Genomic DNA, 25,533 nt, shown 5'->3' on the forward strand with positions numbered 1-25,533 from the left:
ACGTTTCTCACGGCTCTGCATACAGCAGCTTTACTAATATTCTAATGTAAATATTAGTTACTAGTTTATTATTAGTTGTAAAGGAAACTGGCGTTTGCAGAAAAACGTAATACTGTGAGAGCATGTCCACGACGGGGGACGTTAGTTATATGAGGACGGGTGAGGTTATGTACATATTTGATGGTCTGTGAAGAAAAATGTTACCGTTCAAATAAGTAGTTATCTGGAAATGACAATATATCTTATCGGGGCGTCAATATTCTCTCCCGACGTGTTTAATACCCTGCGAAGTAAAGCCACTTCTTCACCGACAGGATCGTCCAGAAAAGGACGCACCATGTTCAAGAAAACACTTTAGGTCTTTAACGTAACAGAGATCTTATTTTGTTCATATGTGGAACCTGCACCAAAATACGCCTGATACAGAGTAACTGAATGAATGAGGAAATGAAAAAGCGCTGTGTGATTGGCTGGGCTGCTGAGGGAGGAGACAAAACCTGCTCCCGACCAGGTGATCACAGGCTCAGTTACCATGGTGACTGACCCTGAGCTTTAGTTACCTCCCTTTGTGAAACAGACAAGCCAGAGTTTCCCTCATTTTAGGGTTAACAAACTCAGAGCTTCCACTAAACCCGCTTCTTCAAACGGACCCCAGTGCTTCAATGTTGACTTAAGTCAATAGCAAAACATTGAAAATACTCTAACCATTATATCAGTACATGTACAACATGATTTGGCTTTAAAGATGCTTAAATATTTGTGGTCCTTTCTTGTAGCAAGAGAATGAATAAATGTCTATCGTGGGTGAGCTTTGGCCGAAGAACAGCTGCTGACAGATGTGACAATAAGACTGTATTTACAGTAGTTCACGGAAGATTATTACGCCATAGACAAGAACCCCGGTGCGTCGACGCAGCAAACGAGAAAATAAAATAAATGAACCAAAACAGCAACACAAATAAATGACAAATGACATGAATGAAATGAGGGTATTAAGAACAATAGGGCGATGACCTCATCAGAAGATTAACCACAATTCATAAATCACTGCGCTGACAAAGTGCTGAAGGTAGGATAGAATAGGACACATTCTTAAAAGCACTGTAGATACAAAATATGGCTTTTTCAATAACCTCCCAACATACGGATGGTATGATTAACCTGGTTTCCAGTTGAACATCTCAGATCCATCCATGCGCACGGTACTAAAACTGCGCCATCTTTTCAACAAGCAGACGCCATCACATGAGCGAGCAGCTGCTCTTGGCCGAGGTGGTCCAGCGCAGCCAGCTCAGCTTGTTCTCCTGGTAGGGGGGGTAGCGCAGGCCGTTGAGTCTCTCCAATGCCCAGCCGCGCAGCATGACGGCCCGCCGGTGGCTGAACGTCTCGAAGCCCCAGCGGCCGTGGTAGCTGCCGAAGCCGCTCGTCCCTGGTGGGGGGGGCAGTCACGTTTAAATTCAGAAAGAACTGTGCACACGACGGCAGAGGGCCGAAGCCCGCTTTCATATTATAAATCAGGCTACGAAGGCCTGTGTGTGTGTGTGTGTGTGTGTGTGGTCTGCCTCGCATATTTTCCTCACGTACACAATTATCTTTTGGCAAACATTATTTTTGGTAATTCCTGGCAAAAGGGATCAACAAAAATGTTGGCCATTTACTACTCTACTTTTTTTTTTTACTATTTTAAAGCATTCACTCTTTTGTTGTTACATTTCATTTTTTCCCTCTAACGTACACCTACACAGTACCTTCATTACTTTGAAATATAAAGATGGCAAAAAAATGATACGGATAACGGTTGCGGGTTAGTAAGGAATAGATCAGGTGATCTTCAGTTAATGAGGAAATTAAGCTACAAAACCTGATTTGTAACAGCACCCAACCGTTTCCCCGAAATCCCACACCTCTCCAGCTGGGAGGACCTTAACTACAGCATCACTACCCACCTACACCCCCGAAGGGCAGAGTTGGCAGGCACATGTGGATGATCCCATCATTGGAGCAGAACCCTCCGCTACTGGTCCTCTCCAGAACAGTGTTCACCACCTTTAAGAAGAGGGGAGGAGAATCAGTTACGACACACTGAGGCCGATACGTCGGCGGCTACGAGCTCGATGCGCTTACAGAGGCCTCGTCGGAGAAGACGTAGAGGGCCAGCGGCTTCTCTTGGCGGTTCATCAAGTCGATGCCTTCCTCCACAGAGTCCACGGTGAGGATGGGCAGGATGGGGCCGAAGATCTCCTCCGCCATCAGGGCGTCATCCTCGTTCACGTCCACCAAGACTGTGGGAGCTGGGGGAGGATGTTCCCACATTAATGACATCATTATCACATTGTCACCCCCAAAAAAAAACAACAGACATCCGCTAGAGTGAAGAACAGATTTATAAAAACATTCCACAAGTCCACCGCAAACCCACCAATGTACTTGTCCTCCTGGTCGCTCTCTCCTCCCACCACGACCTTTCCAGAGGTCTTCTTGAGCAGCTCCATCAGTCGAGTCCAGTGTCGGTCCGACACGATGCGGGACATGTCGGGGCTTTTCTGGGGCTCCTTGCCGTAGAACTGCTCCAGGGTCTGGCGCAGCGCCGGCAGCAGGGCGTCCCTCGTGGCGGGCGAGCACAGCACGTAGTCGGGCGCCACGCAGCTCTGGCCGGCGTTGAAATACTTTGACCAAACCAAGCGGCGGGCGGCGGCCGCGATGTCCACCCTACCGTATATGAAGCATGGACACTTGCCGCCCAGCTCCAAGGTCACCGGGGTCAAGTGGACCGAGGCGGCCCGCATGACGATGCGTGCCACGGCCTGAGAACCTTTGAAAGACAGCGTTCAGAGGGGATGAATGGAACGGTTTCTGGTGTCTGACTATGGAATGCCATTCTAGTCAAAATTAAATAAATGAATAAATACATGAAATATGCATTTGAAATACATCATGAAATAAATAAGGAAATACATAAATATTAAATACATTTAATTATTTCATGGTACTTTTATTTCATAATGCCGTTTTTCATTTCCAGAGATTTATTTCATAATGCCGTTTTACATTTCACGTTCTTATATGCAAATCAGGGGGCGTGGCTACATCTAACATTCAGAACAGACAACAGAGCCGTGTGCAAAAGAAGGCTGGCTAAGGGACGTGAGATTAGCGCTGGTACTACAAGCACAGGTGCTGGACGCCCGCCTCTGGATATTGGATTTCTCGGGTTGATAGACAACACAAAGTTAGCCAGCTTGTCGCCATGCAGCGCTAATGTTGACTTCTTCAACTTGGACCTCTTCCACACGCACGCGGTGCTCAATCAGTCTTAAACAGTTAAAAACTTTGTCTATGTATACATCTTGAAGAGCACTTATCCGCCCTAGTATTTCCAAAACACCCTCAATGTGTGTCAAAATCGTATCTGCAGAAAACCCATGTTGATAGATTTGATCTGCTAATGCTAGCATGCTACTTCGGAGCCCACCGATGTCTTCCATTAAATCAACACTCACGTCCCTTAGCCACGCCCCCTGATTTGCATACAAGAACGTGAAATGAAAAACGGCATTATGAAATAAAAGTCTCTGGAAATGAAAAGTGGCATTATGAAATAAAAGTACCATGAAATAATTAAATGTATTTCATATCTATGTATTTATTGCCTCATTTATTTATTTCATGATGTATTTCAAATGCATATTTCATGTATTTATTAATTTATTTCATTTTGACTAAAACAGCATTCCATATCTGACAAATATCAGTCCTTGTGCCTCAGTACTGGACCAAAAACCCCATCGTATGACGACAACATTTAAAAGATGATACTCGTTTTAATTGATAGCTTGAAGTATTGCAACGTTATATTTTGAAAGGGTACAGTGACGGACTGGATTGATTTGCACATCGTTTGAATGAAAAGTAAGTTTAGCAAAGGATCAGAATAGAACAGGTTCTTTTGTTTTTTGCTACCAGTGGAAACATTTTGACATGTAGTGATGTGATCCACGGCCGAGGCTCTGACCTGTGTAGAAGATGTGGTCAAAGCGAAGCTGCAGAAGGCTGGTGGTCTCCTCTGCTCCACCACGAACCACCGTGTAACACTCCTGCCACAATGAGAGCTTTGGATTAGTGTGGCCTTTAGTGACGTATAGAAACTGTCTCACCGAGTGTTCTCCAGGAACAGACAGTGGAACATTTCTGTAAAATCCATATCAATACACATCTTGGTCACAAGACTGAAGAGACTGGATTCTAGTCCAACAAAGATCAAATATGCGACAAAGATCTACCTTTCCCTCCTCAGGGTGCGGCCACTACCCAACCTTTTGTGTTTTAGAAGGGTTTTGCAACATGCACATGCCCGCAAAAGGCTTCTTCTCAGATTGCCAAGGCAGGGACAGTAGGTCCCCTGCCAAAAACGGAAAACTTGGTAGTGCTAATTAGCGATCTTCGCTTACTAACAGGACACGTTTGCGTAGATCGCCATGACTTGTTTGATTGAAAAGTGGCGTGCGAGCCGAAAAGGTCCGGGCAGCAGCTTTACATTACGTGCCAAATTTCAGGAACATTTGCCAGAAGACACATCTCACAGCATTTGTTGTGAGAGTAGAAGCTCCACTAAGCAGTTCAGCCTGTTTGTGAATAACCGCACTGGGTTACAACCCATATAACAAAGGTGGATTTAAGCAGGATAGCAAAATTAAATCAAAGCATTTGGAAAATGAATACATTTGTAGTTTCTTTTACTCCTGGACTGGGTTTCACTGACTGATTAATGTATTCAGTATAACAAAACAATGTCACTGTACCTGAGACAAATATTTGGGGATGAGCTCTGCCATCAGACGGTCCGTGTGGGCGCTGACCTCTGACGGCTTGATGACCGCACAGTTTCCTAAGGTGAAGACGCTGTAATCATCCGGTCAGCAAACATAGCAGTGATCGACCAGCACGAGGTACGTCCTCACATCTCTCAGAAAGGTGGTTTAATGCTCTTGAAGGGACGGTGTTGTCCCTTCCTGATAAAGGGCCACATTCACTCAGACCTTTTTCAAACAGGTTGACTTCTGCACGTTGAAACGGAGCAGAGCAAAATGACCCCGGATTCAGGACCGATTAATGATAAATGACAAAGAACTGTTTTCGCAGAAGAATGACGGAATTCTGGTTGATCATTCAAGAACAGAATGTTTTCAGCACGATGGAACATCTGATAAACAAGAGTGAGCGTCTGACGAGAAACACATCACGCAAGCTACTGTACCAGGTTCACATTCCATGACCGTAGGTTGAGGCTTGATCAGGCAGCGGGTGACTACAATGCAGTTTGGCAGGAAAACCTAAGCCGTAAAAGACTTTTAGAGCAACATTATCATCCCAGTCGTGTTTCTGCACACTTGTCAAATTAAATATGTATAGGCCTACAAGGAAATTATTAGTGGTTGTAGTTTATCCCTGAATATGGTTTGTTTGCAATTTAGCAGAAGGTGGCTAATAACCAACAAGCTAAATGAGGCCTCAAAGCAGCATGGAGATGGAGGGCCACCTCTGATTAGTCTCTGAGGGTCCCTTACGACAGTGACACCATTTAACCTTACGCAGTGACATCTGATGTTATATATAGATATATAGATATATATCTATATCTATATCTATATATATCTATATATATATATATATATATAACAAAAAGAAACAAGTGTCAATTGGTACAGCTTCAGGTGAATGTAGGCTATCTGCTGGGATTGTGTGTGGATGATACCTGCAGCAATGGCTGACACCAAAGGTAGGAGAAGCAGATGGAGGGGGTAGTTCCAGGGCCCGATGATCAGCACCACTCCCAGCGGCTCCCTCCGAACGAAGCAGTCATCGAGCTTTGTGGCCTGAAATGAACAACAATAAGAAAACATGGGAGGAAAAAAGGGATGTGATGTCACCAAAAGATGAGATTTTGTCACTTGTGAATTCCACAGTTTTTACAGAAGAGCAATAAACATTGTGGCTTCTGCGATCCCACGTGGAAGTTTTACTCTGGGATGTAGAAGTCTACCAGTACAGTCAGTACACATTGACGTCACTTTCTGAATTAATATCTTTGGATTTATTGCGCAGAATAATATAGAGACATTTTCACACTCTCTCACACACACACAATGTTACAAGTATGTTTTAATGAATTGTCATTGTTTAACCTACCAGGTTTTTGCTGACATACTCTGGCTGCATCCAGCTTGTGAAGTTAGCGATGGCGAAGTGCAGCTCGTTGACCACGATATCAACCTCGGACATGATGGCCTCAAATTTTGGCTAACAATCAGAAGACGGAGGTCGACATTGTGAATTGCAAGTGCGTTTGCCTTAAATGTCACATTTCACAATAAGCAGGTGTGTGTGTGTGTTCCGTCTCGTACCTTGGCGAGGTCCTGGTGCAGTGCTTTTAAAATCACCTCCTCGTTCTCTTGGATCATGGACATGAGCTGGTTCAGCTGAGACAAGCGAAACTGCGCCGGTATCGTGATGCCCGAACGGAACACCGACCGCAACTGCTCCAGCACCTGGTTCTGGTTCTGCATCCTGTTCATAGGGAGGAATCCCAATTCACCTCTCAGAACTTGAAACCAGTAGAAACGCGTACACACACACACACAGAACAAGGAAGTGTGTCTGGCACCAGGTCGTACATTTATGAATGAAAGGTCTTAGCGTGTGTGCGTATGTATGTATATATATATATGTTAAGTGTGCTTACTAAGTATCTCTTTGTACATTTACCAAGATAATGGATGCAGCCCGGTGGAACAGAATGTCTCAGTAATCTCAGTGCGATGACATTGAAGTGTCTCTTATACACATTGTTTTATGTCAACTGTTGATTACAGACTATAATGGTTACCCAATCCTTCCCATGAGTAATAAGAGTTGTGAAAAGTCTCATATTTAGTTAAACTACTGCCCAAAGAACTAACCGCCTGTGACTAGCACAGGGACCACGGCGTGCGTCTTAACCTGAGGACTGCGTGATGGTGGACTTCCACTGCGTTAGTAACGTTACAAGACGACCAATGCTCCTGTCGTAAATGTCAGACGTCTCCGTGTTTGACAATTCCGATCCATCGGAGATGACTCAAGTTTTAGGACACCCGGTTTCAAAAGGGAGGATTAAAGGTCATGAGGTCAGGTCAAGATGAAGAACACACCTGGGTTGATTAGATGGTCTCAGATCTGCACAGGAAGGAGATGAATGGGGGAGCAGAAGTTGGACCATTATAGTGCAAAGCTGCTGCTTCAGTGACCACTGAGACTCTAATAATGAACCTCTTTCTCAAGTTGTTATTCCACCACAACTGGTGCGGAGAGTTTATGAAGCCACGGATAATAAATAAATAATATAAATAAATGCCACCACGAGCACACGCGCGTCACACCAAACGAAACGTGCGTGCAAAGTCCGCAAAATTCATGTCACAATTCCGAATCCGCTTATTTAACAAATCAAAGTCACAACCAACGCGTGAAGGTAACGTTACCTGTTGAGTTTGCGTCCCGCGCCGACGTCGCCCCGCAGACAGTGAGCGCGTGTTTCCGGGTGTCGGCTCTTAATTAACCGCCGGCTGTCTTCGGGAGATGGAAGGCGGGAAATGCTTTGGGCTCATCCAGAAAAACCGGCCTCCGGACTTGTTCAGCGAGAGAGCCGCGGCCCTTTCAGGTGTGACGTCACGTCACTGGTTTCACCGTCGGGGGGAAACACAGGTGTGTGTGTGCGCGCGCGCGCGTGACTGTTACCCGTCTCAAACCTCTGCTGTGCACCTCGTGCGTTTCTTTCACGGGATGTCTTCTTGTGTTTCGAAACATTTGCCACATTCAAAACATCTGGAGTTTATTGCTGACTAGTTTGAACAAGTACAGCGTGGGAATATTACGTCCGTGCACACTTCGACGTGTCGCCACTAGTCCTAAACAAACCAGAGGTCCACTGTAGGCCGACCTACAACTAAATGTTCATCCAGCCCGAGCAGAGGGACCGAACCATAGATATAGAAAGCCTTTCCACAAAAAATGAATTACCCACAAGACATTGCAATGTCATGTTAAAAACGGGTTAACCAGTATGAAGCCATGAGAGTAAAGGACGGCACACGTGTGTCCTATGGAATGCCGTTTTAGTCAAAATGAAATAAATTAATAAATACATGAAATATGCATTTGAAATACATCATGAAATAAATAAATGAGGTAATAAATACATAAATATTAAATACATTTAATTATTTCATGGTACTTTTATTTCATAATGCCACTTTTCATTTCCAGTCTTTTATTTCATAATGCCACTTTTCATTTCCAGAGTCTTATTTCATAATGCCGTTTTTCATTTCCAGAGACTTATTTCATAATGCCGTTTTACATTACATTTGCGTATAAGAACGGACACGTCTGTTGCTGGATGACAGTCTAAGGCCAAATCACAATCCCTTTGAACCCTCAGGAGATTAATTGAGGTCACCTGGTTAGTGGGTAAGTGTGGAAGTCTGGTAAGTCTGCTAACTACATCCTTTACGGAGTCTCACATTTCCAGTTTCATAGCACAATATCGCCATTATTAAAACGAAGAATGTTTACAAGAGAACGGATCAGAACTTTCGTTGGAAGAATTGCGTAAATATGACCACTTCTATAAGCAGTCATTGGCGGACTATAAGGACGCACGGATGGCCTCCGATTCATGGAGGGAGATCTCCACAAACGTCGGTTTGCCGGTCGAGGGGAACAAAGTGGTGGAGGAAAATACAGGACAAATGTGTCCACGAAGAAAAGCAGCAGTGGCGATGCACGGGGCAATAAAGTCTATGATAAATAAAGCCTTCAATGGAATTACCCTCAAGCAGAGATGGGCAGGGTTTCTTATATTTTAAATATTTCTATTACTTGAGTGTTTTGTAATTTTGTATTTGAAGACCGATATAAAATCGTTAAAAAAAATACTAGATGAGTGATTTTGTATTTAAAATACTCAAAATAATAAACAGTTCACGAGTTCAGTCTTCAGCTGTCCAATTCATCTGCTGTTGAACTGAGATAAAGGGGCGAGAGGGTTACACCACCAGTACGTAGTCATTGTCATTGTATACACATTTAGCCAATTAGAAAAAAAATGCAAGCATTGATACAAAAACTTTATTTTCACAATATCAAAATTGACAGACCTACAGTGATTTGTAGATTAAAAGGAATTAAGAGAAAACTGTGAATAATACAGTGACTCCCGTCGGCTGCTCATCCCACTTCTGGTAGTAGAGACAGCGCTGAGCGGCAGCAGCACTGGGTGAGTTAAATAGTGATCAACGTAACTGTTAAACAGAAACATAAGAGCATTTAATCCTGGAAGCGACAATTATACAAAAAAAAAAAGAAAAATCAAAAGAAAATGTATGCATGGAAGGAATTCCTTCAGGGACGCTTTCTCCAGTTTTCAACCAGCTGTGTCATCACCGCTCATCTGCGCACGGCGTCACGCAGAGGCCGGTTGAAAATCAGCAAACGTTTCCCCTGGAAATTATACAATTGTTTCAACGACCTACATCTGAAAATAATTAAAAACAAAGAGAAAAAAACTCTTTCAAGATACTTCTAAAAACTAAACATCAATGTTCGATGTTGAAGAAAAAAAAAAAAAATACAAGAGTGGTGCAGGTCAGGTCGAGGAAGAGCATCTACAGCGGGCGGAAAGAGGAAGCTGAAGGGAGAAAGGAAACAATGGAGAAGTGACAACAGTCATGAGGCCCAGTGTCCACCTCGCCCCTTCACCCTTCACAGTGACCGCTCAGTCAGCCCCAATGGCAGCGCCGCAAAAATCCAGCTCTCCCAACCTTCAAAGGGGGAGGAGGAGAGGGAGGTCGTTCGGCGAATTTGTATTTGTCCAACTGCTCTGAGTTCAGTCTGACAGGATGATGGAGGAGGGCTGCTGGTGGGAAATGGTACTGAGAGGACTGATGGAGGCTGTCCGCTCATGGAGATCTCACAGGAAGTAGTCGGCTACTGGCTTCTTGGAGGGGATGCCTCTGGTTTCCTGTGGCGCCGCCTCGAATATGATGAACTCCCGCTGTAGATGCTCGTCCAGCTCCAAGATGGCCGCCACATTCCCGCACCTGATTTGTCCGGAGAAAGAGACAGACGTGGAGGACAGGTTAGGACTAGGCCTTCCCCCTCCAGTGGCATTGAGTTGATTAACACAGTGACACACGGCAGGAGGCATTGCTGAATGTCTGATGGCATCTTCAAAGCAGTGATTGTGGCACTTAAGTACTCCACTGTCCCTGGTAGTGTTGACACTTAGCTGGCTCAAAAAGGGAGGATGTGGGTGTTGCCATGGCGACATACCTGTAGCAGTAATTGGGCGCTGACCACACGGTGAGCACCGTCTCGTTGAAGTGCCACTTGTAGCCCTCCATGACTAGCTGATGCGCTCGACAGATCATGTGGATGTCGTTGGCGGCGTTAAACTGCGCCACCACGTCACTCCCGAACAAGTAGCCGGCGCCTCTGGGACTGACCCCCCAGCCAGTAGTGTCTGAGGGGGAGAAGAGCAGACAGTTAAAGATCGGCTTCTACAAAAGACGCCATTATGCAGTTGGTCTTTTCAACGGAACTTCTGTTGTGCGATCGGGTTGACTGAAGTCTGTATTCTAACTGAATATAAACTGTCATGTCTGTGTGCTAAGTGATGGGAGCACTAGGATCCAATCGGCCGCCATTGATGGGCATACCCTCAGGATCCGACCACAGCAGGTCACACATGGGGCCGTCATGGGGAACTTCCTGTTTCCTGTCAATGGTGCGGATTTGGTCCAGTGTCTGAATGGAGGGAGACAAGCCGCCGTGCACGCAGAAGATCTGAGAAACAAAGAGGGGACCACGTCAACAGAGCACGAGGGAGCTCACGTGAAAAAGCCGAGCGCTCACCCGACCAGCGATCCGATCAGAGTCATACAATCATCCAAAAGGAGAGGTTTGCTCACCTTGCCGTCGATGATGGCGGAGAGGGACAGGTAGTCGAATATCTCCGTGCAGTACCTCCAGACGGTGACCGAGCCGTACTTGCGGAGGCACTCGTCGTAGAAGCCGTAGACCTGGGTGATTTGCCGGGACTCGTGGTTTCCCCGAATCAAGGTTATCCTGTCCGGGTAGCGCACCTGTGTAGACAAAAGAGGAGCACATGGGGAGGGGGAGGCTTGGTTCGTCAAAAACATGTTCTGAAAAACAAGTTTGAGAGAAAAAAATTAAAAACATCCCATCGAATGTACCTTGAGAGCCAGCAGAAGTAGGAACGTCTCCACACTGTAGAAGCCTCTGTCCACAAAGTCGCCCATGAAGAGGTAATTGGTCTCTGGGACGTCGCCACCCACCTGTAAATGGGTAAGTAAATGGGTCAATGTCAGTGCCACCACCATTTTAGCAGGTGTATCGAGCTCGACCCGGCACCACTTTGCCAGGAACACCAAGTATCGGCACCTCGCCTCAGAATCAGACGGGGACATTCTCAAAAACCCCATTAAGAAAACCCCCTGCTTCCGGAACAATCCCACTGAAGTATTTAAAAAGGCCTTAAATTAACTGCAGCGATAACTTATCCGACTAAATGAACCCCCAAAAACCCGCTTGAAGTATTTTTTCCAGATGCAATAACCAAACTACTATAAAATTACAAACTATAAAAGCGGCCACAATTATCAGATGAGTCTTTTCTAGAGTCCAAAAACACATCAGAATTAGCAAAAAAACATTCTACATGTCTTAACTCACATATTGGCCCAAGTTAAACAGTTAACTTTAAATTACTTTAAAAAGATTCTGTAAAAACATTAAATTCCACGCTCCTCAAGCGCCATGAAACCATGACTGACTCAGCAGAGAGGCTGGACAATGTCAACAGCTCAAAAAAAAAAATACACTGTCCTACCAGTGCATAGCAATGACTGTTGTCGCTCTTCAGCAGGCCATTAATGTATTGCTCACTGCTCATCGCCGAGGGCGGTGCTACTCGTCTTATGTGTATGGAGATGGAGTCATTACACCACCAGTCTGAATACTGGGTACAGCTCACCCACTATCACAACAAGAAGAAACTCCATCGCTACATTAAAAAAAAAGAAAGCAAAAGAGCAATACAGAAGAAACAACGAGCCAAGAGATGCACCAACACAACTTGTGCCCAAGAGGCCGTTTGGAGTCAGGAGTCATTTTATTGCAAAGTCGGTCCAGGCGCTGGTATCGTCTCTGAGGGCAACACTAGCAGCCACAACAGCCAACAAGCTGACATTGTCTTATGTTCAGGTGGCTGGCAGTCCTTTTTGGCGTCAAATAATTGAATTGGGTTTACTCAACAAAAAAAGAATTACCGTGATAAACCTGCATATCGCCACAAAAGATGAATTCTCGCCCATACCGCCCGCCGGCAGAAACTACACAATAAACCCCCTACTGTACAATGACTGGGAGGCTCCTCAGTACAAAACAAAATGGCAAACTGAAAGGCTAAACGGCCAAGAGGACCACTCTTTCCTTCTCAACTTTCACAATAAAAGCCCTGGACATATACAATGCATAACTGTTAGCCAGATGGAACTCAAATTAACTTAGTCAACCTAAGCAAAACAAAGACATTCTTTTCATATCGCTGAAGGTCAAAAGGAACCCAGTTGTTTGTTCGGCTTCTCTTCCGTTCTGTCACTTGTTTGTTTCACCAACATTCCGCTGGGTCCTAAGTCCCTACTTGTTCAGCTCCTTATCACAGACAAACTTTGCAATAAATTGTTTTCCGTGACGTTTCAAAACCCCTCCAAACAGCACACAGCTCCTCTCTAGGGCACAAGTTGTGTTGGTGCATCGTTGGTCTCTCGTTGTTCCTCCTGCACTGCTCTATTCAGTGTTTCCATGTAGCAAAGGAGTTTCTTCTTGTGGTAGCGGGCGAGCTGTACCCAGCATGCACTTTGGCATGTACAATTACTAGTGTTACAAATTGTTCATGTGTCAAACTCTCCTGGTGTTTTACTCTGTTAAAGAGTGTTTGTTGTGGTTTTATTGATTGTCGTTATAACCATGACTCCATCTCAACAAACATAAGACAAGTAGCTCCAACACTCAGCGGTGAATAATTCAATTTGCTGCACCAGTTGTTAGGGCCGGTTGAAACCGGTTTAAACGGTACACCACCCAGCCCAGGAAGAGCGTAGCAATTGTCATTATCTCCACCAGTATGAATGGTTTTAATAAGTAATACTCACAGGGGAATTATTTGTATTTTTGTGTCATTTATACCCTCATAGTGTGGATGCGTGTGTAAAAAAAGAAGAAGAAGAAAAAAAAGACTTACTCTGAAAAGCTCTTTCAAGTCATAGAACTGGCCGTGTATATCACCACACACCTGAGGGAACATCAAACAGGAGAAACGTTACGACATTTAATCAACTTTTAAGCAAAAAAGGGCCAAAGGAAAGCATTACTTACCGTGACAGGGGAGTCTACTCTCTGAACATTGCTTTCTTCTACCAAAATCTCTCTGAAAGTAAACAAGATATGTCAACTTCCTGTTTGTAACTTGTTGTATAGTGGAAAAAATAAACATCTCAGAAAAACAAGAGCCCAAGCTGCGTCATACAGGGTGTCATAATACCCACCAATTCCAAGCAGATTTTTGGAGTTACTATCATACAGGTTTTGGGGGAAAACAAAAAAGTAAATATTGGGGTTTTCGTTGTGGTTTCATTCAGTTGTTACAACAAGGAGCACGACTCGAGTGCCATCACATTTTCCATTCATTGAACGTCCCCTTAAAATGAGTATGTGGTAAATACTGAATACAAGTCATATGTAGTCTGCCAAAGGACACAGCTTAATGTATTGCACGTTAGGTGATGCCAGTTGGAGACAAAGGGGCCAGAGGAGACACTGCTAACACGTTACCTGGCTTTGGCACACAGTGCTTTGACTTCGTTTTCTTTGATGAGCTCACAGCGTCTGAGCTGCTCTATCTGTCGGTCCAGATCACTGATGTCCCCCATTGTGACACACATAGGGAGAGCTGCTCACACACTACGGTCACACAGTCCTCTGGTCACGGGCCGGGGGGGCAGCGCAGGAACCCGGCTCTCTCTCTGTCGTCCCCAGCCACAACACACTCCTTCCTCGGAAATGGGCAGGGTCCTTTATACGCCTCTTGCTGGGTATTTCAGACTAAGAAGCTGAAAAGGGGCATAAGATACGGGAAACAATTCAACGGCTAATTCGAAAGATAGAAAAAACAACGCAACTGAATTTACTTTAGCGGAGGAGCGGGTATAGCTAACGTTAGCTAACCTCACCAGCTGTTAACTCGAGCTTCAGTCGTTGACTAAACGACACGGTTACTTTATCCTAACCAAGGAGATTAGCGTCGCGTTATTAGTTCATCGGACGTCACTATAAATCCGACTGAACAATGGGTGAGAGGAAACTGGCGTTTTTCGTTCAGCAATGTGAGGCCTATGGGCGTAGCTAAATTACCAGCTAACCGTTAGCACGCTAGCTTGAATAGCTGCTAAAGCCGTCAGCGACTGCTCTTTTGATAACGTATCTAATTATAATTAGTAATGTGCCCCAATGGTTAAAGATAATATCTACGAACTGCTGCCAGGGAAAAGGCACACATTAAGCGCAACAGTTACATTTAGCATAGTTGCCAAAACGTTGTATGTTAGCTAGCTAAGCACGGCTGTCGGGGCACCAAAGCATCAACACTGGCTAGCGCTTCTCGGCTAATGTGGCAGGCTAGCTAACGCTAGCAACACATATCACTACGGAACACACAACGCCGCTAATCGGAGGAATCCAGAGTAGGCGCACGTACTGTAGCGTGTATGGTGGCTGAACGTTACTCAAACATCTACACGGTTCCTCCCAGGGAATCGACCCACCGGCTCCTCTTCGCTCCCTCCCGGTAACTGTCGTCTTTGCCGGCCCACTCCTGCCGAGCTCATGAAAACGCACGACTGTAACTTCCGGTGTGGGGCGCGCGGGCGGAGGAGTCTGTTCACAGTTCAATGACACGGAGGATAAATGAAGACATCAGGAAGCCTCTCCGTGAACTACTTGGATACTGGATTCATCAGTATCATATATGGGACGAAATGGATGCGATTTTATTTAAAAGAAATCTACCTTTTGTTGTGGCTAAAAATATCAGACAGAAATGATTATTCATGGCAGAGTACTAAAATCAAAGTAAAAAAATAAGCATTTCTAAAGCAGATCTTTAAAGGGTATTTGTAGTTGCACAACCACATCATTGCTCAAATGTATCTCAATTAGTATAATTTAATGCAAACTTAAGACATCAGTCGACAAAATATTGTCAGCAGTTTGTGAGGATCTGCCTCTGTGATACAAATGAATAGTCAATGACAATAGTTGTTAGTTGCAGTTCTAATGACAATCCGTTGGGAGAGAAAGGTCTTTGAATGAAACCTCTGGTACAATAATCCAAAGGTGGAAAGCAGCTATGAGAGCGAACAGCTGGACCAACATTATCATGCTGTGTTATTTCATATGAACAGAAAAAAAAATCTTTCAATTGTAAATTTATTTATGTTTTGCATTTTACAAAATATATGATAATCACCCATTTTAAAACCTTTGATTCAACATCTAACTAGCTAAAAAAGCACAGGCTTGAAAACATAATGCAAGTGGTTCAACAGTAGTAGCAGAATACAAAATGAAAGTAGGTTAAATGTCAGCAGGAATGTGCACACGTCTAAGAGAAAACAGGTTGTGTAGGTGGACAAAGTACAAAGTTACCAACAATGTTTTACACTAAATTTATTGAGAAAACAAAGATTCTTGTGAGCAAAACTCGTGCAAAAATGTTTTGGGGGAGTATTAATAAGTTAATAGAGTTCCGTGGAAATTAAATTCTCTTCCCATAAATCAACTCCATGAAGCCAAACGTGAGGTTAGTGCTCAGCGGCTCTGGAATGTTTACACGCATCAGTGAATTTGTCTACTCCTGAAAATATAATTATCAAAATCATAAATCTTTAGTTGGATATGATACGGGACTGCAAAAACGTAAAACACTTTTGGTCTACAGCTGCTATCTAAGCAAGTTTTACTTTGAAATCATGACGCAGGAAGTGCAGCTGAGGAATCTCAGAGAACACTTCTACATTAAGGACTCACATTCAGGCCAAACACTTCATCAATGTGGAGGCCTCCCATGAACGTCACATTTCCCCTGGTTTCACTTATTATTCCACATCGAAGGCGTCCAGCCGACACATACGTCAAGTTGTGTTACAGCATCCGTGACTACAAAAAATATGTGAATATTCATATTTTATTTCCTTTTTTTTAAATTCAGGCACATTTACATTTCTTGCTTTGTGTGTGCGTTGGGTTGTATTATGGGCAGGGCGAAGGGAGGAGCGGAAATTCTAAAGAAAATAAGAGCAGGGTTTTTCAGGCAGTCACTCGATGGATTAAATAATAAAGAGGGAAAACAACGATACCATTTTCAGGGTGCTTGTGATTCATTGCAATCCAACCACCGGGGTGAGAAATAAAATAAAAATCACCAAAAAACTATCAATGCTGACAGGCATACCCTGAAATACGTCCTCCTTGCTGACATTCATGTACATTAATGCAGCTCGAGGTGTCGTCCTGCCTCCCACAGTGTTACACTTAATAAGATATGAAATGCTAATCCACATAAACAACGTTTCTTATCTCCAGTAAACTAAATAATAAACGCATGTAGGTCAGCAATAACCCGAGACACTATGAACCTTTTCATCTTCTAACCTGCGAGTCGTCTGTCGGGAGAGGAAACCTTGATGTCCACTGTTTAGCCAAAAATGAATGTGACGGGGCGACGACAGTGAGTTCTCTTTGTTTGTGAGCAGACATCGAAATGTAATAACAGCATAACAGAGATCAGATGTGACGTGAAGGGTTGCTGTGTAGCAGAGTGCACCTTTGTGTGAAGGCAGCGAGTGGTAAACACTCAGTGTTAAAGGTAAATAATAACAAGCGAGGTCAGTAATACAACAATCAAATCAAAAAGAAGATTAGTACAAGTTGTGTCCTCAAACTATATGATCTAGAAACATTTGTTGTTATTTAAAAAATAAATAAATAAAAAGCTTCATTCTGTTCCATTATTCAGAAACACCGTAAAACAAATCAACGCTCCGTTTCTCTGAACAACCTGCAAAATCTTAAGGACACTTTTACCGTTGAAAACTCGTCATATTGCAGGAAAAGGTTTCCTCATGTAAACAGAAGACGTCGCGTCCCCTGCTGGGGTCACAGGGAGCAGAAGTATCTGTGGACGGGGAAAGCGGCGAGTCCGGCCGCGGCGATGCCCAGACTGTCCCCGACGCTGGCAGCGGCCATGGCGAACTCCCTGTGTCTGTCTCCGGTCTGCAGGGACAAAAAGACCACACACCAGGATGAAGACACACACACGTATATTCAGCGGGGAACGAGAAGGAAGCGGGGAGCGTCTTTTTTCCTCTCTTCCCCTCGTCCAGGTGTGTAGGAACAGTGAGTGGGTGCAGGGGTGTGGGACCGGACCTCTTTGCTGATGAAGTAGAAGGTGTTGACATACGCCGCTCCGCCCAGCAGGCCCTCGTAGAGGACGATGGCGAACACCACCCAGGCACTGGGCAGGAACTGGAAGCGCACAGCCAACAGCAGCAGCACAGCGTTCACCACCTGCGGGAGGGCGAGGCGGGAACGGAGAGCATGGTGATCGACGTACAGTAGGTCAGCGCGCACAAGTTCAACCGTTAAAAGTGACGTTGTAGAAAATAACTTCAAGCTCATTTTTGAGATCGTCGTTTGGCTATTTCTAGCCAAATGAGTGGGGAGGGTGGGGGGGGGGAGACGCCAATAAGGCCCAGGCGAGGGCAGCCTATGTTGAACCGCCTTTGATAATCGATAGCAGCAGACCATACTTGATATGGTGATATAACAAATAACAGCAAATAACAAATGAGCCATTAGCTAATTGTAACTTTTTGTGAATTTGGAAGAACTAATAAAATAAACACCATAATGTGTATTTGGGATTTTTTTTCTCTCCGGTAGTCTGAAAGATGACGTGTTATAGAAGCTTAATAGTCCACGAGATTTTAGAACGCCTTTAACAACACTTAACCTGGACCAGGGTTATTGCCACACGTGGACAATAAAGAATCATCAGCTTAATGTTGCCAGTCAACAATTTGCAAATATTTTGGAGGAGATTGTAACCCAGTTGGGCTCTTGTGCTTCATGCAAACATCTCTCGGTGCTTTGTTTCTGACCTGAAGCAGAGAGAGAGTCCACAGATTCCTGATCTTCACACAGCACAGAGACGACCGAGACACCAGCACACCGACCTGGTACAGCGTCTGGTACCTGCGCACACACACACGCGCGCACACACACCATCAATCAGCCACTCTGAAGTCTACGCCCCTGAACCGGTTACAATGAAGTTGTTCCAAGTAACGGACCAGCGATACTGCTGCGCGTGGGACAGGAACAGTTTGGGGAAGTACAGGAGCTCCATCTGGCGAAAAAGGAAACAGGCTCAATATCACGGCACCTCCTGTATCTCTGACAACATGCAGTGGGGTGGATGGGGTCCCCCTACCAGGCCCTGGTTGATGAAGTACTCTGCGAAGTAGACCAGTCCAAGAGGCAACACGAACCACAGCAGGCCCTGATCACAGGAAGCAAGACAAGTCAGCGGCAAATACCTCCGACCAACAGGGAGCAGCGTTTGAGCTGAACTTACTTTGACGACACAAAGCTTCTCTGTGAAGGTCAGCGGTCCGGCCGTCATCACCTCTGCTGCATTGAAGGGGAGAGGGTCACACACACACACACACACACACACACACACACAGTCCCGTTTACCGGACATTAAACCTTAGTTTACCAAACGCATGGAATTCTTCTGGTTTGGTCCATGAAAATATGATACGACTTTACAGATAATCTGCTGTCGTGGAGTTCTGGTTCAGTCTTGTTTGCATAAACAGTTCATTTTGTAGGCGCGGAGAGTTTAAACGCCTCGGTACAAACAAGTCTTTGTGCTCCGCTCAGAACCGAGCGGTGTGGATTACAGACGTGTGGCGGAGTAAGCCGAGGCCTGCTAGCTAGTGAAACACGGTTAACGTTACGCACACGGCCGCGTTGAAGGTTTTCCCAAATATCTAAACATCTAGTGGATTTTAGCAATAAATGTTGACCTTTTGTGCTGAACACTGACTCTGTGTGTGTGTGTGTGTGTGTGTGTGTGTGTGTGTGTGTGTGTGTGTGTGTGTGTGTGTGTGTGTGTGAGAGAGAGAGAGAAATAGATCAGAATTATTCTAACGTCAACGATTGCGATATATTAAAGATAAAGAAATATGGTTGAGCGGATGGCGGTGCTGTGATACTGGAGCCCCAGCAGCCAACTTATGACTCATAAGAATGTTTTCACTCTTTTAGAAAGCTTTATAACTAAGTGTGTTAAAGCCATCGGTCTTCTCACAAAGTGATGGTATCAGTTTTCTGCGGTACACGGAGCCGATAGCGCCGACGTGTATCTGATCCTCAAACCCTCAAGTGTGTCAGAAGATAAAACTCACCACAGTTCACAGAGGATTGCTTCTAAAAGTCCACTCGTCCTTTATCAGTGAATTGGAGCGTGCGTCGGGGTTTTTAGCCCACGTACCTGGCGTTGACTTCTCCTGCTCCTCTTCCTCCGATCCGTCCATCAGCGCCCGTCTGTCCTCGGAGCCCACCGCCCTGTACTCCGTCTCCGCGCATCTCCACTGAGGTAATGAAGGGGGGAGATCCAGCAGGAAGAAATAGCTGGTAGTGGAGAGAAATAAAAAGACATTTAATAAAAAGTGTTGAATTGAATGTTGATGACGGTGCGGCCACACAATTCACATGACACACACGGATCAGGACATACGATGCGGCAATAAGGGACAATATTTTTGTGTCCGACCGTCCTCCGGTCTCACTCACCTCAGACACATGACGACCGGCACCACCAGCATGCTGAGAAGCGTGACCTGGGGCGACAGGCCCGCCTGGGTGAGGCCCGAGTAGAGGAGGGCTCCACCCACACCGGCGCCGCCAGTGCCGGAGCCCCAACCTCCCAGTACATCCCTGCGGAGGAGGGGGGGCAAAACATCTCACAATTCAAAAATTGAGGACCTTAAAGGAAACTGTTCAGCGCATCACCACCTGGGATGTTTGGGACATCACAAATCTACACCCATGGGCAAAGTAGAGGAATCTAAGCAACATTCAATCTTAAAGTATTTATTCTCATTTTCATTTACTGAGCCATACTTTTAGTAAAAGTATTACATAACGGTGAATGTTGATGTCATTCTGAAAGGTTGCAAACGCATCACATAGCACCAGAACGATTCTGTGTACGTACGTATATACATACATGGACTCACTGGCCACTTTAATAGGTACAACCAGTCCATTGCTGATAACACAAATTGAGCACTCGTTACAACCAAGCAATGCAGAATAACGTTTCCTGCTGTGAGGAGTCTCGATTTCAGCTGCAACATTCAGATGGTTGGGTCAGAATGTGGCCAAACCCAAACCCAACACGAAGCATGGCTCCATCCTGCCTTGTATCAGTGGTTCAGGTGAGTCGGGGATATTGTCTTGGCACACTTTAGTACCATTTTTTTAAAATGCCACATTGTTTAAACGCTGTAGCCTACTGGAGTGTTGTTGTCCATCCTTTTATGATCACAGTGTACATCGTCCGATAACGCACCGTGTCACAAAGCTCAGTGTACAGTGTTCACTGTACTCCGACGGCCTCCAGTCACCACATCTCAATTCAATCTTGGGCCGACAAATCTGCAGCAACTGCGTGATGCCATCGTGTCAATATGGACAAAAATGTTTCCAATACGTTGTTGAAAGTGTGCAAAAAGGTATGGCAAACCTTCTACTGGCAACGTGTATTTGCTGAAGTGGCCGGTGAGGAGGTATATATATATATATATATATATGTATATATATATATATATATATATAAAAATGAATTGCAAACACCTTTGGTTATTACTGACAATGTAATGAAGCCAGCCTTATTTTTGATTGTCTTAAATACTATTTATATCAACAGACGTTTTTACACCATTAAACACGCCTCCTCCCTCAATGAGGGAGCGCTGTGCGACAAAGTGTTTACCTGCTGAAGTACACGGTGAGAGAGAGGAAGGTCAGCTCGCCCAGGCCAGCGCCGACGCTCGCAAAGATCACACCTGGGAGACACAGAGGCCGAGATCGTCATCAGCGAGAGAAGAAGAACCACGTGTGCGTTCGGCTTTAGACAGGAGTGCTGACTGACACTTTCATTTGATTGGAACGGCTCATAGTTAATAGAAGTAGAATAGCACACACAATTGCTGACCTCAGATTCTGAACATCGTCACTGATATTTTTGCACACGCGGTGCAAGAGGGTTCGGAGCAACAGGGGTCCTGAATAGGGGCCTTGGGGTCCTCCTGTACTCATTTTCCACCGTGACAATTCCAGGGTCTTTTGTTGCTCCCAGGTTGGAAAAGTAAAAATAAAAGGGCTCCAGGGCGCCACAGACCCTTTGCTGGTCTAGAAGCCCAGTTAGAACTGCTTGTACAGCGATTCCGTGCAGACGGTTGGCAGCGGTTGGCGTGTGTTGCTATCTGGCATTGAGCTCCTCCACGTACACACACACACACACAGTAGTACGTGCACTACGAAAACATCTACAGAGGGTTTTATACCAGTAATTAACCAGCTTTAGATTCATTTGCTGCAGGCTTTAAAATGGATGGCGTTTTGTAAACATGTAAACACATAAACAATCAGCTCACTGATCAGTCTTAGTATGCCGATTAAAAAATGTCCAGCAGAAGGTCACGTGAAGACTAAAACGGTATCAGAACTCAGTAAATGCAGCGGAAGCCGTTCAGATAAGATGGCAGGAAGTAACAGTGAGCGTGTTTTAATCTGCATCGTATCTTTCATCACAGTTCCACCACCAATAACAGATAAAAATAATACGATTTAAAAAATAAAATAAAAAAGCTTTACCCAGAATGCTCATCCACACGGCCGAGGAGAAGGACACGAGGAGGAAGCTGCCTGCGGCCATGAAGGCGCAGAACAACACTCGGAAACTGGAGAAGCAGGAATTTAAAAAGTACGTTACAACACAAGAGTCTATTGGATTTATTCACTCTACAAACACGCTTCGTTGGAGTGATATCGCAGCGACGTGGAAGAACGAACGAATAAATGAATGCATGAAGTTAACATTGTTTGACAAAAACGATGAAAGTTATCATACCCTGGTAGCTTTTGAGATTTGGAAAAATATGTATGTTTTTCCTTCTTTCAGACTAGTGGAACAGAAACATCCCAAATAAACATTTTGGTTTTCATTTTACTACTTGGTGCATTTTACCAAAGGTTACCAGTAGATACAGATCCATTTGCCAGCGCACATTTAAGCCTGGTCTTTTATCATTAACTGGACAGGCTTCAGTAGGTTTACACGTAGTTACATTATTTTCACCCTGTAGTGTTGAAAACGAACGGCATTTTACTACAACGTGTTATTACCGCTGTCCTGTCTGAAAGAGTTTCCTCTCCGATTGCTGATGGTATTCGCTCATTAATGGAGTGAAACAAAAAGATATCTAAAGTCCCCTCGGTGAACTCATTTCACTCTATGTTCATGAAACAAGGATTTAGAACCGGATTTATCTTCTTTTGAAATCTTCCCAGTTCGTGAGGTCTCAAAGTTGAAAAGTACGACCGTCGGTGCAGTTATCGTCATTGACGGAGGTCATTAGGAACATATTATTCGACTAACCAATGATGCAATGATTAGTCTATCAAGAGCAAAATAAACAGAACACACTGTTTACTTCTTTTTTTTTTAAGAATGTTCCAAAAAAAAGAAAAAGCAACATGAGGCACTAGAAGTGACAAAATGTTTCTGTGGACACAAAATGACGCAACGGCTGCTTGATGCTTCAAATGTCTCCCCAACCGGCGATAACGGGGGACATTTTCTTACCCATAAGGCAGTTTGTGGATCACAAAGGGAGCTGACAACTTGATGGCGAGCGTTGGGAGGATGTCGGCTAACAGCACAGCCTGAGGAGAGAAGCATCAGAGCGCTCACTCAGCATTCAGGTCGTCTAACGCTATCAACTCAAACACAACATGCAGATTAACAAACGCTGGGGGAAAATAATATTTAGGTTGTGTCACAATCCCTTATTTTATACATTCAAGCAACACTTGACCCCCTCTGCTGCACTGGCAGCAGCAAATATCTTCCATTTCAAGTTTGTCACTTTAGTTTCACTACCGGTTTACTGTGTGAGAAAACGGGTAGTGAAATATATACAGCATCGATTTGTTGAGTTTGGTTTAAAGTCTGCTTTTGAACTGTACTGGGTCATTCTGAGAGGTGCATCTAATATGAAGTCTCATCATCTCTCATCAGCAAATACGTGGCACTGAAATGTAAAGTATCTTGTTTGGTTTGGATGAAGGACAGTCTCTGTGTACATTACTGCTGACTCTCTGCTGAGACGCTAGCAGTTCCTTGTAGACACACAGGCTGGTTAAGTTGGTTCCCCGTTGTGTGCTGAATGCTCATTTACCGCCGTGGAGACGGGGTTGCAGTCGTAGCGGCTGCTGTTGCTACGGTTTCCTCCTTGGAATTCCACAGCCAACGTTGCTGAAGTCTAAATACATACAAAAGGAAGGAAAAGGGTAAAGAGCAAATCATAGTTTTCACTTATATCGAGGGTCGCTGCAATAGACACGTGTGCTTCTCACGGGATCCGGGGTGTTTCTGGACTCTTGCTTGTTGAGGATGTCGTGAGCGGCGCTCAGCATTACCACGTAGGCAAAGTTGTTACACAATCCAAGGAGCCTGAGAGGGAAATCAGACACACACTCACTGGCCTTCTTAGCAACAAAGATGTAAATGCATCAGTGATTCACAAGATTATTTTTCACATTAAAAAGTAATTTAGATTACAGAATAAATGAAGACAATTGCAATATGATGCCCTGCTCCAATATTTATTGTACTAAGTGTAATGGGAATTGCACCGTTACATTTTCATACTGAAGCTTCTTGATCGGATCTCCTGCAAACATCACTTTCATCCAATTGCAATAACTGCTTGTTTGCCACATATGTCCTTTCTGTCCTCATTACGGTGTCTTTCTTTGACACGGCGATCGCCAAAATGACCCGAAGTACTTCGGGGAACACTTCTTTTAATGTTCAGTGAAGTCAAACTTTGCTTGACAGTGGACGCAATGAGTCACTGGTTCACCAGCTTCATCCGCCACACGTCCACAGCAGCCGTAGCTGGGAGGAGAAGTGCGAGCAAACTTCGGTTTAGTTCGAAAATAAACGTCCCGCTTAATTATTAACAAATGGACACTCACCAAAATCCACTCCAGTTGCGCCATTGTGCGGCAGCAGCACCTGCAACGCACACACAAGCACGCGTTTAGCGGCTCTCGCCGCGGGTCACGTGATGTATAATTTGACACGGATCGAGGGGAACCGAGACGCGGACCCACCGCTGCTGTCGGCCCGGGGAGCGGGCTCCTCGCGGGGGGGCTCCTCGCGCTCCATGGCCACGGGGCAACCAGCCGCTCTGCGTCACCGCTAGCAGGCTAACGGCTGAGGCTACTTCAGGTGCGCCGGGCACGGAGCACGATTCTCCGCCGTGGTTGCTACGCGCCGGACGGAGACTGCCCGGAAGTGGCGGACATTGTGAACTTCGTCAGTGTAAACTTAACAACAATACGTCGCACCGAGACGCGGTGTTACATAAAAATAAATTCTCGGGGAAACAAAACAAACCCTTAAACGTTCCCACACGGTGACGCTATTCACGTTGGCCGGGTGCGTTTACGTTTAATTAAATATTTATCAAGAAAAAAACGACTTATGATATATACTATATATATATATATATATATATATATATATATATATATATATATATATATATATATAGAGAGAGAATTCAAGTGTTCAACTTGAATTCTAGAATTCAATAAATACATATATATAACATTTATCAAAAAAAAAACTTATGATATATACAGTATATATATAAATGAGTTTAGGAGGTAAACCCACAAAAATAATTGAAGTCTTAATGAATCCTTTATTACCCACTTTAAGGATGTATTTTAAATTTTCTTGTAGGAAACCACGTTCATTATTACGAATGCTTCTTGTGAGGAGATGTAATTGTTTTCATATTCTTTTCTAACGATTCTAACGTTTAAAGTTTAAATCAGTGTCACAAAAATAATGCGAACTTGACATGTTGTCATATTTATATTGATCTATTTCAAAAAATTTAGCACATTGAGTGTTCAAATGGGGAGATTGAATGATCTGTTAGGCAACAACATTCAGGACTTGTCTGATCATTATGTAGACACAAT

General features: G+C 44.4%; 3 protein-coding genes across 8 annotated transcripts; all 3 read right to left on the reverse strand.

The window, feature by feature from the left end:
• Positions 1–834: 834 nt before the first annotated feature.
• On the reverse strand, positions 835–8,058 carry aldh3b1 (aldehyde dehydrogenase 3 family, member B1). 3 transcript variants are annotated; one of them, XM_040191942.2, is made up of 11 exons: positions 7,518–7,759; positions 7,188–7,212; positions 6,402–6,564; positions 6,187–6,297; positions 5,753–5,873; positions 4,800–4,885; positions 4,013–4,094; positions 2,420–2,812; positions 2,125–2,291; positions 1,947–2,046; positions 835–1,429 (listed from the first exon to the last, which is right to left on the reverse strand). In XM_040191942.2, exons 3-11 carry the CDS (start codon positions 6,561–6,563, stop codon positions 1,242–1,244), a joined length of 1,410 nt encoding a protein of 469 aa, XP_040047876.2. In that variant the 5' UTR covers position 6,564; positions 7,188–7,212; positions 7,518–7,759; the 3' UTR covers positions 835–1,241. The 3 variants fall into 3 exon arrangements, with proteins under 3 accessions (XP_040047876.2, XP_040047877.2, XP_040047873.2); XM_040191943.2 differs by having other exon boundaries at positions 6,997–7,212; positions 7,518–7,555; XM_040191939.2 differs by lacking the exon at positions 7,188–7,212 and having other exon boundaries at positions 7,518–8,058.
• A 1,093-nt stretch (positions 8,059–9,151) lies between these two features.
• On the reverse strand, positions 9,152–15,125 carry LOC120827371 (serine/threonine-protein phosphatase 4 catalytic subunit B). 3 transcript variants are annotated; one of them, XM_078084418.1, is made up of 9 exons: positions 14,873–15,125; positions 13,951–14,228; positions 13,495–13,546; positions 13,361–13,411; positions 11,292–11,393; positions 11,007–11,180; positions 10,755–10,881; positions 10,369–10,558; positions 9,152–10,136 (listed from the first exon to the last, which is right to left on the reverse strand). In XM_078084418.1, exons 2-9 carry the CDS (start codon positions 14,058–14,060, stop codon positions 10,007–10,009), a joined length of 936 nt encoding a protein of 311 aa, XP_077940544.1. In that variant the 5' UTR covers positions 14,061–14,228; positions 14,873–15,125; the 3' UTR covers positions 9,152–10,006. The 3 variants fall into 3 exon arrangements, with proteins under 3 accessions (XP_077940544.1, XP_040046143.2, XP_077940545.1); XM_040190209.2 differs by having other exon boundaries at positions 13,951–14,220; positions 14,873–15,112; XM_078084419.1 differs by having other exon boundaries at positions 13,951–14,220; positions 14,940–15,050.
• A 464-nt stretch (positions 15,126–15,589) lies between these two features.
• Positions 15,590–24,977, reverse strand: cln3 (CLN3 lysosomal/endosomal transmembrane protein, battenin). Of its 2 annotated transcripts, none has more exons than XM_040190207.2 (15): positions 24,652–24,977; positions 24,514–24,553; positions 23,890–23,986; positions 23,712–23,795; positions 23,117–23,196; positions 22,126–22,211; positions 21,242–21,314; positions 20,038–20,181; positions 19,736–19,875; positions 18,812–18,867; positions 18,668–18,736; positions 18,528–18,583; positions 18,336–18,429; positions 17,602–17,742; positions 15,590–17,448 (listed from the first exon to the last, which is right to left on the reverse strand). In XM_040190207.2, exons 1-15 carry the CDS (start codon positions 24,704–24,706, stop codon positions 17,332–17,334), a joined length of 1,332 nt encoding a protein of 443 aa, XP_040046141.2. In that variant the 5' UTR covers positions 24,707–24,977; the 3' UTR covers positions 15,590–17,331. The 2 variants fall into 2 exon arrangements, with proteins under 2 accessions (XP_040046141.2, XP_040046142.2); XM_040190208.2 differs by having other exon boundaries at positions 18,812–18,864; positions 24,652–24,918.
• Between the last annotated feature and the right edge of the window lie 556 nt (positions 24,978–25,533).

The sequence above is a fragment of the Gasterosteus aculeatus genome, chromosome 11, assembly GCF_964276395.1.
Source record: "Gasterosteus aculeatus chromosome 11, fGasAcu3.hap1.1, whole genome shotgun sequence".
NCBI classification, from domain to species: Eukaryota; Metazoa; Chordata; class Actinopteri; order Perciformes; family Gasterosteidae; genus Gasterosteus; species Gasterosteus aculeatus.

Bases quoted from the DNA above. Each gene is read 5' to 3' on its own strand.
- aldh3b1 (XM_040191939.2), bottom strand. From the start codon at position 6,563: ATGCAGAACCAGAACCAGGTGCTGGAGCAGTTGCGGTCGGTGTTCCGT. The intron at 2,292-2,419 runs GTGGGTTTGCGG...ATCCTCCCCCAG, and splicing joins CCAGGAGGACAAGTACATTG to CTCCCACAGTCTTGGTGGAC. The intron at 2,047-2,124 runs GTAAGCGCATCG...CTCTTCTTAAAG, and splicing joins TCTTCTCCGACGAGGCCTCT to GTGGTGAACACTGTTCTGGA.
- LOC120827371 (XM_078084418.1), bottom strand. From the start codon at position 14,060: ATGTGTGTCACAATGGGGGACATCAGTGATCTGGACCGACAGATAGAG. The intron at 11,181-11,291 runs GTACATTCGATG...TTGTCTACACAG, and splicing joins TACTTCTGCTGGCTCTCAAG to GTGCGCTACCCGGACAGGAT. The intron at 10,882-11,006 runs GTGAGCAAACCT...TTTGTTTCTCAG, and splicing joins CCGCCATCATCGACGGCAAG to ATCTTCTGCGTGCACGGCGG.
- cln3 (XM_040190207.2), bottom strand. From the start codon at position 24,706: ATGGAGCGCGAGGAGCCCCCCCGCGAGGAGCCCGCTCCCCGGGCCGAC. The intron at 21,315-22,125 runs GTAAAGCTTTTT...TGTGTCTCCCAG, and splicing joins CGTGTGGATGAGCATTCTGG to GTGTGATCTTTGCGAGCGTC. The intron at 17,743-18,335 runs GTCAGAAACAAA...GCCCTCCCGCAG, and splicing joins GGACTCTCTCTCTGCTTCAG to GTGGTGAACGCTGTGCTGCT.